General features: G+C 30.6%; 2 protein-coding genes across 5 annotated transcripts; both read right to left on the reverse strand.

Moving 5' to 3' along the window:
• Positions 1-1455: 1455 nt before the first annotated feature.
• On the reverse strand, positions 1456-5020 carry LOC108729181 (UPF0668 protein C10orf76 homolog). 2 transcript variants are annotated; one of them, XM_018458159.1, is made up of 11 exons: positions 5001-5020; positions 4483-4670; positions 4129-4414; positions 3767-3900; positions 3448-3658; positions 3021-3315; positions 2703-2920; positions 2254-2486; positions 2056-2182; positions 1674-1948; positions 1456-1562 (listed from the first exon to the last, which is right to left on the reverse strand). In XM_018458159.1, exons 2-11 carry the CDS (start codon positions 4627-4629, stop codon positions 1470-1472), a joined length of 2019 nt encoding a protein of 672 aa, XP_018313661.1. In that variant the 5' UTR covers positions 4630-4670; positions 5001-5020; the 3' UTR covers positions 1456-1469. The 2 variants fall into 2 exon arrangements, with proteins under 2 accessions (XP_018313661.1, XP_018313660.1); XM_018458158.1 differs by lacking the exon at positions 5001-5020 and having other exon boundaries at positions 4483-4709.
• Positions 5021-8034: 3014 nt separating this feature from the next.
• On the reverse strand, positions 8035-11261 carry shop (sulfite oxidase). 3 transcript variants are annotated; one of them, XM_018458155.1, is made up of 9 exons: positions 11221-11261; positions 10835-11148; positions 10093-10716; positions 9810-9996; positions 9618-9743; positions 9276-9468; positions 8997-9197; positions 8823-8882; positions 8035-8615 (listed from the first exon to the last, which is right to left on the reverse strand). In XM_018458155.1, exons 2-9 carry the CDS (start codon positions 10873-10875, stop codon positions 8374-8376), a joined length of 1674 nt encoding a protein of 557 aa, XP_018313657.1. In that variant the 5' UTR covers positions 10876-11148; positions 11221-11261; the 3' UTR covers positions 8035-8373. The 3 variants fall into 3 exon arrangements, with proteins under 3 accessions (XP_018313657.1, XP_018313658.1, XP_018313659.1); XM_018458156.1 differs by lacking the exon at positions 11221-11261 and having other exon boundaries at positions 10835-11189; XM_018458157.1 differs by lacking the exons at positions 10835-11148; positions 11221-11261 and having other exon boundaries at positions 10093-10484; positions 10571-10648.
• Between the last annotated feature and the right edge of the window lie 556 nt (positions 11262-11817).

Raw genomic sequence — 11817 nt, forward strand, 5'->3', positions numbered from 1 at the left:
TCTTACGTTTAAATAGTTCAATATCTGATAAGACGTTGATCATGATTGAACCTAAATCGAGAAAATTGAGACTTGCATGTAAAATGCCATTCTATCAGCGTTTGTCTATTTACACTACTTTTTTTATTGAAAATTCTTTTGAAAATCTAAAATTCATTAGTGCTATATTACCTCAAAGTATTGATATTATTGTAATAGAATTACAGAGCAATAATACACGCAGAAAGACATCAGAGATAAAAGAAACGCTTTATTAAAAATATAATTATATATATATCTACAAGTAAATAACCAAGAAATTTTGAATAATTTTTGATTATTTTAACAAGAGGAGAATTCCTTCACAAAATAAATTTTGTTGATAAAAAATCTGTATTTATTTATACAAATAAATTTTTGTTATATAAATTACTTACATTAATTATAAGTTATCTTCTTCTATTTCCTTAAATTGATCTATTGTGCTATGTGAGTCTCGCATTATTTCTTGAAGGAAACGCATTTCTTCAAAATACCATAAAGTTTACTCTTTCACATCATCAGTACCAGCTCCATTTCGTTTGGCATCGTTTATTCGTTTTAACTTCTTTGGGAAATTTGTTCTTAATGAATTGAATTTTTTGGTGACATCTTCTTTAGTTGCTTTTGAATATTTTTCTTGATTTTTATTAATTAAAATTGTATAAGCATCATTCTTTTTTTGTCTATTACGGTAATCTTTTGATTTAATATCCCATAATGCAGATAAACTTGTAAACTTTTATACATTGAAGAATAAATGCCTTCTCAATTTTACTAGACATACTTTCCTTATCACTCGTGACTTTTCAAATCTTACACTGAAGCGAAATGACACAGATATTGCTCGAATACTTGCTGTCAAATGGCGCCGGGAGCTCAAAGGCCCAGGGTTTTAAGCGGCCCCTAGACGATCAATATTATTTCACAATATTATTGATCGTCTGAAGACTATATTGAAGGTTTGTGAAATATATTGTATCATTGGTCGCGTTCAGTATTTAGTAAGCGTTTTGCACCCCGATTGGATTACACTCTTAAATCTAGAAATTATCCTATCTCAGCGAATAAAACCTCCTAATCATAAATAAATATTAGTCTTATTATATAAATTCTCAATGTAGTCTTCGCATGATCAATATTATTGCACAATATTATTATTACACAATATTGAGAATTTATATAATAAGACTAATATTTATTTTGTAACTGTAGGTTTTATTCGCTGAGATAGGATAATTTCTAGATCTAATGTATATATGGCCTATTTAAGGAATAATAAAAAATAAAAATTATAAAGAATCTTAAAATATATATATCGACGATGATATATCTAACTTTTGATTAATTTATAAGAAAAACTAGCTGGGAATATGCAAGAGAAGGATATGTTATAATAATATAGTGTAACCACAATGTTGAAAATATATTGCAATGTATACACTTTTACATTATGAAATATTTGAAAGCTCTTCTAATATAGTTTGCGTATCTAAAGAATTAAGATCTATCGAAGCCCGTGTATCCACTATCACTCCAGTTACCTAAAAATAATAACATATATAAGAATAATATATAAGAAAACCATAGTGCAAGACGTGTGTGTGTGTGTGTGTGTGTGTGTGTGTGTGTGTGAATTATGCATTTTATTTTACCATTTCCTCAAAAAATGCAGTATGATTAGGCTTTTCCGAGTATCTCTCGTATTGATCCAAATTATCCTGCAGTTTTAAAGCGAGACTATCGTAATTCTGTATTATAATAGCTAGAATTTGTTGTTCCGTTGGTGTCGACAAACTTTCCTTCGCTAGCCACGCAGCTATCTTTGGTGGAAAATGATTTACTATATCCCTCACATTAACGAGAGAATTGGTTAATTTAAGTGCGTGTTCCTTGTACTCATACGATTCACTAGTCGAATACCTGAGTGCTAGAATATTTTTATATAGAATATTTTATTTTCGTTATAACACTAATTTTTCGTTAAAACACTATTTCGTTTATAGTGCTAAAATTCTTATACTATTATCGACTTACCCATGGCATTTAGATTGGTAAAAATAAGCCTCATTCGAATAATTTCGTAAAATAATTCATCGTAACTATTGGGTGACGATAGGAATGTATCAGCATATGTAATAAAAAAATTTAAGATGTTCACTACCTGTTGAAAAGTAATCAAAATATTATCTTGTTCGATTGTATGACGATGCATTTTCTCAAATGTCTTATTACCTGAATAGCTAAAGGAAATATATTCATTTTCTTAACAAGATGGCTTTCGTGTGTTGTTAAAAATTTAAGTAAATTGATTAGTGCGGTCCAAAGATCCCGCCACTGGTAACCAAGCCTGACACGACACCTCTTCTGATAACACAGCAGTCTTTGTAAAACGCCGATACACTGATGATATAACTCAAGTGGAAATTTCTTCATCATATGTGATGTCACAAATTCGACGAGCAAATCTATAATGAAGCGATATAGAAAATAATCATTTTAAATAAAATGAAATGAGCATTTAAAACATATCTTTTAATTCGTTACGATTTTTCTCAAAATTTAAACAATTTATATTCAAGTAATATTTTATAAGCTGAAAGTTATTAATAAATTCTGCCTTATTTGATTTCTAATATACGATATTTCGAGAGAATATGTAACTTCTGATATGAAAACAATACCGAGTAACGTGGCTGCGAGTGGCTGAGCAGGCGCTGCTTTGTCCTGCAATTTTCGATGATGCATAGGTACTCTATGTAACTGAACTCTGAATGCCAGATTTGCGTCGTGCATCAAACTATTTGCGTATTGGTCCTCCGCGATACAGCTTAGTATCAAGAAGCACAACTTCACATTGTTCATTATAGCCTCCGTTCGAATTACTTGCATAACTATCGAACTATAATGCAAACAGATATCTTATAAACACGTTAAGCAATAGATTACTAAACATATACTAATAATTTTATATTAATTTTTATATTTTTTTCTTCTCTCACCAATACTGCAGAAAGGTTGCTAGTAGATTGAACGGCTGAGCCATCACATCAGGTGGTGAAGCACCAGGAGCTACTGCATTTGGACCCAGGGTGTTATTCGGCGACGGAGGTGCACTAGTATCGCTTTGCGTATAGGCCAGAGTAGTTACAAAATTACGATTTAAGTGTGTAGCTTCATACAAAGCTAAAAGTAAAGCGTTATTTGCACGAACTTGTTGCGTTTTTGCTTCTTCCTCTCCAACAAACATGCTACCAACTATACTAGTTAACGAAGACAACCAAGATGCTTGTATTTCTGAAAATATATTGTATTATTATTATTATTATTATATTCTGGAGTATGTTTACGGTACATATTAATTATTTAAATAGTTGTATTATTACAGTAAACTACTATTAGTACTACTATTGCATTTATATAAAATACCTGCTCTTTGTTGAGCAAATTGCCGGCAAAATTCCGTCAACGAACTTGATATAGCTTGCCCATATCCATTTAAGGCTAATTCGTCATCCAAAATTGATAATTTGACGATATACGGATTTGCGCTTTCATATTTCCGGTAGTTGACTAGAAGCGTTAACAATAAAACCGCATCATGACCATGGCGATTTCTAGCAGCTGTATCTCTCAACAACTATAACACAAAATAATATATGTAACTATTAATACATAAGATCAAATATTGTTTCAAATTTCATTGCATAAACATAGAAAAATTATGATTTATAAATATTTAACATACTTGAATTAGCGATTCAAAAACACTGTTTAACATCACGTATTCCAGTAAGGTATTTTGACTGATATTATCCATACCAGTAACTATTATTAATAACAATTTCAGGCACAAAGCTTTTAAACTGTCCGGATATTCACCTAAATAACATGAATTCTTTTATTAGTTTCCTTGCTAATATTATATTTAAAAAGTTACTTAAAATAACATAATATATACATATATTGATATATATATATAATAAAGAGTATAGGATAAATCCGATAAATTGTAATCTATTTCAAGAACATTAAACTGATGATATATACTTATACAAATTATTAATAATTTTTTGTTGCCTATATAATTATTAATAATTATGTATCTACCTGTTAAAAAATTATTGCAATGCTGCATTAACGTTGTCATCCTCTGTTCTGCAGAATCGAAGCCTACAAGAATATCTATTAAATTAAACCCATAGTCTCCCTGGTTGGCTTTCTTATACATGGATTGGATAACAGCTGCTAAAGTTTGCAACGCGTATACTATTCTAAATGGATGTTCGTCGACTAATGTATCGACACAATGGCATACCAATGCATTTAAATTTTCTTTGCTGGCATTTAGTTGTTCCGATGTCATATGTAGAATTTCATTTTCGATGTGAGGTACCTAAAATATTATAATTAACTTATACTCTCATAGGTTAGACAATAATTAAAAAAATTAGAGATACATACCATAGGTTTAATAAGGAACAGTTCATTCCAGAAATTTGGATGAGCTAGTGTCAAGTCTTCACCTTTAAAGAAACTCTCATAGATCGGTACTAGCTTGCATTTATGTTGACGTTTGGCACCAGAGCCACTCCTTTTTCTCATAGCCATTAGTACGGTAAATTATTTTCTTTTGTTCACATATTCAAATTCTAGAAATACGTTAGGATATATGTATATCTTTTCATATATAATAATGCAATGTGATAATATTAGATTCTTCCAAAATAGCTTTTACGACATTTTAAAAGAAAGGAAATATTAGATATCTTGTACATTTATCTAATTCTCTCTCCATCTAATTTTAATGAAAATATTATTTATATATTTATTTTTTAATCCGAAATCTTGCTACATGATATGAATTCAAAATTTCAATGTAATACATGACACAATGTTACATGATCTGTTACATCTACATCGTGGTTTAAAGATGTAAAATTGTGGAAATTAACAAAGATTTATTCAATATCAATTCTCACCAAACTTTCTATAATTTGTATATATTATATATATTACGAATATATATAATGGAATTCGATCAAGAAAGGTCTTTAGATACGATATTGCTTAAAAAAAAAAAATAATATTACTAGGTTATAAAATCAACTTGAATTGAAAGACCTCGTGCGGCGTGAGCGTGTACCTCCAAAACCAGAATTGCCAATGTCGAAAAATAAATTATCTATATTTAAAAGCATGGAAGAGGAATTTAAAAGCAATCAGAATTTCTTTTATTCTTTTAAAGAATAAATACCTTATTTAAAATGCATTTTATTGTTTATGTGATTCACAGATAAAAAAACATCAGTTTATCACAAGTTTTTTGACTTCACGAGTTTTATTGAACAAATTTTTCTTACAAAACTGAAAATTGTTTATAACAATTACAATAATTATATAATATCAATTCATCGTAAAATATAATAATTTCGTCCCGGCCGAGGTAATAATTTTTGCAATAAGTTCTTTACAGGTTTTGGAATATTTGGGGAGATTATTAATATTTTTGGATCGATAATTTTGTTGAAAGTCCGCTAGTAACGGAAGTTTAGTTGTATATAATAGACAATAACGCAATATTTCTGAGATAAATTCATTTAAAGAATACACATATATACATATAAATTTAACTTTGACAGAAAATCGGCGTTTCTCGTATTTAGATGATGTACTCTTATAAGTACATCGTCGTTTCCAATCTTATTGGCGACGCAAAGATTCTCCCCAGTGCGCCTAGCGGCCGCAAGTGGTAACTAAGTATAATTTTAAATATAAAAAAATCATAAAAAATTTATATTTATGAGTTGAAAATATTTTACAACACTATGCGGTTCGCTTACAACTTAATTTAACTTATATAATATTAACTTAATAAATTAATCGATCACACCATCTTTGCTCCATCTCCTTTGTAACCTCTGGTAAAGTTGATATGTTTATATCTTTCTGTGACTTTACATGACACAATTCAGAAAGTTTTGCTTTATATTCCTTGAAAGTAACAGATTTTAATGAACCCCATTGTTGCTCGATGTCAGTGCAACTAAAGATCGTTTAGTTCTGATTCTTCGACTCTAAGAAAAGACTAATTTATTTAAGCAAACTTCTTTATATGATTTTTCATAAAAATTTTGCAATGAAAGTATCCAATAATATAATAACTAAGTGAACAAACCGAGACAAGTACAGCATTACTGCAACAACATCACTGCAACATGTTTACATTTTTGTGATTGCCCAGCTGGACATCCACATTCCAAAGACTGTTCATTTATAACTCTTGAGCCAAAATTCTTTGCTACATCAATCCAAAGTTCAATTAAATAAGGATGCTGACTGCTCAGGCCAGAGGTTCTAAGGACAAGCGCTTGCACTGTGGTATCTTTTTTATCTTTTTTGCCAACGTAAATGATTAGTCCACTATTTAAAATTTCTTCACCCTCATGCATGGGTCTCACAAAGCCTTCTGTTAATTTTACTACATCTATTATGGATAACATTTCAAAAATAAATTTAAAAAGACATTTAACTTTATACAAGATAATCTACGAAGCTTTAGTTTGTCTGCTTTACGCTAGTTCCACATTTCGTCACTAGGAGCATTCGGGAAATCTTTGCGTCGCCAATTATTATAACAATTTCTATCTAAAGTTATTACTTTGATCGTTGTTTAGAGAAAAGAATGATTGAAGAACAAAATATATAAAAGATAACAAGAGAGCATAATTTTCTCTAAATATATCACCATGTAGCACAGCAGCGCGTGGAAAGCGCTTTCAAAGCGCTCTTCAGATTGTATTTCTCAAAACTGCTGTCAGTTATGCACTTTCATTACATAGTTTTTTTTAAAGCATTTTATGCACTTCTTGCCGTCTTTCATCAATTTTTCTCCACGTTTTCGACGCTGAAGAAAATATTTTGATTCCAAGAAAAAAAAGATATGTTAACAAATTTTTCAATATCTATTTTCTTTGTCGATATATCAATAATATACCAGTTAGTTCAAAAAGTTTTTGGAAGTAGTTTTTATTACACAGAAACAAGTATATCACCTCATTATATCTCATTATGTGTTACATATACAGGGTGTATCTAAAATAACGTACACTAGTCTATTCCTATACAGTGCTATTCCTAATAAAAAACTGAGTCGAAAAGTCCTTTACCATTTTGCAATTTTCGCAATAGTTAACAAGATATTAATTACTAAAAATCGCTGAATATTGGTTTTCAATAATTTTTTATTCAAATATTATCAACTTTACAGAAAAACTGCAACAGACAAAAATCATCTATTTTCTTCTTATAAAACTCTAAGAATTTTTTCAGAATTTTTTAATACCGTATTTTCTCATGTTGGTAAAAATAAGAAAATGCAATACTTGTTACAAAAAAAATTGATGACAAATTCTGAAAAAATTCTTAGAGTTTTATAAGAAGAAAATAGATGATTTTTGTCTGTTGCAGTTTTTCTGTAAAGTTGATAATATTTGAATAAAAAATTATTGAAAACCAATATTCAGCGATTTTTAGTAATTAATATCTTGTTAACTATTGTGAAAATTGCAAAATGGTAGACTTTTGACTCAGTTTTTTATTAGGAATAGCACTGTATATATAGTGTACGTTATTTCAGATACACCCTGTATATATATACATACATACAATGCATATACTATGAATACTGGCTAATGTTTAACGATCTATTTGTAGTGAAAAAAATCAGCGGTGCATAAAAGAGAAAATTCTTATGGAATCGAGGTGTTTTGTAAGGATATGAAGAATCTCAGATTTGCTCATAAACAGGAAAACCATTCGAGACGTACTTGAAAAACTATAACAGTATTCTTTCCTATTATCTCACAAGTTATCTCTTTGAATACTCTGAGACTTTTTCTGAAAATGGTTGGAATGTTTACGTCTATTGCAGAATTAAAAATAATTGTATATATAAGAGACATATCTAGTAAAATTTGAAAAAATTTTAACGCGATATTATAAGATTTGTTTAAAACTTAATTATTGTTATTTCCATCTTCTCAAATTCTTTCACTCTATCTGAAGTAACTTTATTTTGTGTTGATTGTATGCGCTAATAGTGCGCTTTTCATAATAGATTTTAAAAGCGCTAAAAACTGCTAGAGTCATGCACCTGCATAAGCGCTTTTTTAGTGCTTTATAAGCGCTGCTGTACTATGTGGGTCTAATACAAAGTATTTTTGAATAGTAATATCACAACGTAATATCACAAATTTTGTTATAAAATAGAAAGCACCGAATTCTTGACTTGCAAGAACTTAAAGACTTAAAATAGATAATGTATCACATAATGATTAACGAAAAGTCAATTTTTCATTGTTTTAATTGTATTCTAATTTTGTGATACGCGTTGCAGAGCAATCCTCGAATGTTGTAGATGTTACTAAAACTTTCCGGTTGCGCATTATACGATGAGTCAACAGCTTTTGCCCAGATTTCAACTTCTCTCGATTTTTTATCCACAGGAAGTTCCACATTCCATAATGACCAACTCCAGTGCTGACCTTCTTTTGCCTGAAGATCTTCCGTCAGATCTGCTGTATGCCAAGTTTTACCTTTATAATTAAACAGAAAATCAATGATAAAAGATCATTAAAAAGCTGGGGTTTTATCCGCGCTTGTTTTATCTTTATCGTTCATTAGACATAATAAAAAGATAAAATGACGTAGCAGTGCTGATAGCACGCTCCTAAAATGCAGCTAAAGAAATAAAATAATTTTAGAAATAAAACTGATTTTAGTCTCATTTTCTTGTTTCTCACCTTTATCATTTGTAACGTCAACACGAATTATTTTTCGACCACCACCAGACCATGCATAACCTGATAAAATAGTAACAGTTATATTTTATAGATATTTAAGAAATTTAGGATACAATGCTTGTCACAAACCTAATGAAATTGATATTTTAAACTTTATTTTGTTTTCATATTTACCTTTCACTTGAATTTTTCCATTTTTTATTTTGACTGCGTCTAAATCTTGCGGATCGCATATCGCCGATACTACAGGCATTTCTTGTATCGCGGGTGATTTACTGAAGTCTACATTGTCCCAAGTCGTGCTCGGAGAAAACCCTTTGTAGTCGCCTTGTTGCCACTGCGATTGGCTCTCCTCCTTTGATACATTAATTTTATCTGTTGAATGAGTTTGATGTTAAGTACAAATCCAATAATTATGTACAATTATATTAAAATTTTGGAAATATTTCATACTCAGCCATTTTACATTTCTTGCACCCACGACACCAGGAACAATTACTCGAACAGGGAATCCGTGATCTTTGCTCAACGATTCACCATTCATTTCATAAGCTAAAATCACATCAGCTCTAGGATCCATAGCTTTGGAAATCGGAATACTTGCTCCATACGGCATGCCAGATGGATCTAGATCGTATCCTTCAAACTGGTGAAGAAAATATTTTTCTTATGTATTTTTAATACAAATTGTAAATTGCTTATATGCATAAGATATATATAATTAAACATATAACTTTTAGGATTATATTTAATAATATTATGAAAAACAGGTTACTTTTATACTGCAGAAAATACCTGAACGTGATTAAATGCATCTTCATTGACTCCTAAATCTTTTAATACATCGCACAATCGTACACCTGTCCATGTTGCATTGCCAATAGCGCCCACGTTCCAACTTATACCTTTCAATTGCTTTACCTGTAAGTGAATTCAGTACTGTGTACTAATTTGAGCAACTTGACCAGTAATTTTTTATTGGTCTACCTTTGACATTTCTGAACGTCTATTTCCGCCGCACATTACAGCTGCAGTTATCGTCCTCTTTTCATATTTTTTTAGTGTCTTGAAATCGAGCGTCTTTTTAGTTGTCCCTTCTATTGCCAATTCTAGTGTATAATCCTTTAATTCTATCTCAGGCACAGGCAAATGATTTCTCACATAAAAAAATGGACTGAAAAAAAAGTAGAATGCAATATCAATATAACACGCTAATTGAAATTTGTTTATATATTCATAAAGAAAAAAGCCAATTGAATAATACACTTACACAGGTGTAAGAAAACCGTCAACTAATAGTGAAGGTGGCGGTTCTGCACAGAAGGGTTTATTGCCGTTGATTTTTAAAGCCTTATGCCTAATAGGCTCATTTGCATATGGATCATACAGATCGCTTTTATTAGATTTGGCATCTTCTTCTGATATATTTCCAATTCTCATGGATTCCAGCAAGGAGTGTATTTCTGGTGTATTATGATTTGCAAATATCATCCAAAATGGATCAACGGATCCTCCAGCAGCCATGATAATTTTTGAAGGACCACCTGGATGCTTATCGACAAATTCTGTTATATCATATACACCTTGTCCAAAAGTAACCCAAATTCCTTTCTCTTTGCTATCATGTTTTCCTACTTCTTCTAAGGTATAGGTCTTCATGTCCTTTCGTAATTGACCACATTTTACATTTTGTGTCGCGCTGAGAGCATAAACGTTTCTTTTGTATTTTAGAGAGTAATAAGATATACCTAAAACTGATGCAGCAATAGCAATACAGGTTGTATATAACATAGCAGGATTCTTCACATTCTTAGAAGATCCATACTTCTTTTCTGTGGATTCCTGGCAGGTGTTATAATTTCTTACTATCAATTGCAGTGATGATATTTGTGATCTAAAATTAATTAGTAATCCATGAAATTTTAAGAAAGTACATATAAAAATATGTTACATAAAATAATACTATTCCAATTAATGTTAGATATATTTTCTAAAGGATGAAACTAAAATACCTTTGTCTCATTCCCCAAAATATCTTCCAGTGTAAACTCATGATGTTAATTTTCTTTATTTTGTAGACGGACGATTTTATACTTATTTTGCCGTGATATCAACAGCGATATGTAATTGGTATTAAATGTCGTAAACAGTCATAAAAAACCGGTATTTATCACTTCCTCAATCTAACAACTGCGTATGTAACATTGGAAAGAAAAGAGGACGAAAAGTGCTAAAAGTTTAGTTGTTAGGATCCAACCTTGCGTTATATTTTCTGCATTACACAACAAAATATGTAATCAGACGCATGATTCAACAACAGATTCAGCTATAAGGAAAAAAATCAAAACTTGAGTTTATATCGTGGTTTATCGGTCACGTGTAGGGTTACCAACCGTACTTTTTTTAAAGAATACACGTACTCTTTTTGACTGCTTCTGGTCATTAATTAAAATATGTTTACCAAATTATATTAATAAATATTTCCAATAAAAATTAAGTTCTATGAGTTTTATTTTATTAAATACCTGCATTTAAAACGCAGAGAAAAATTATACCCCCTCTTTCCGTTTCCGCATTATAATCATTTAAAAAAAAATATACGTACTCTTTTTTTCTTGATGCTATGCGAATGCTTCGAAGCATTTTTTGATTGGTCAGTTAGTAAAATTCTTTCTTCCGATTGGTCAATCAAAAGTTCCGAAACATTTGTCGCGTCAAATAGATCGCACCCCAGGGTACCCTGTGTATCATCTTATCCTTGTTTAACATTAGGTGAACAACAAGGATAAAATGATACACGGGCATGTTTCCGAACGCAGCCCAGATGGTAACCCCGGATCTCCAATAGAGTTTTAAGTCTTAAGCCATAAGAAATGGACGAATCACAGTCGATTATTCCCCTGGAATTCGATTATAATTGGTCAATTTCTTACGAATTAAGGCTTAAAACACCTATTGTAGATCCGGATTAAGTCCGGAGTAAAGCCTTGTGTCC

The sequence above is a fragment of the Mycetomoellerius zeteki genome, unplaced genomic scaffold, assembly GCF_001594055.1.
Source record: "Mycetomoellerius zeteki isolate Tzet28-1 unplaced genomic scaffold, Tzet1.0 scaffold706, whole genome shotgun sequence".
Taxonomy (NCBI): domain Eukaryota; kingdom Metazoa; phylum Arthropoda; class Insecta; order Hymenoptera; family Formicidae; genus Mycetomoellerius; species Mycetomoellerius zeteki.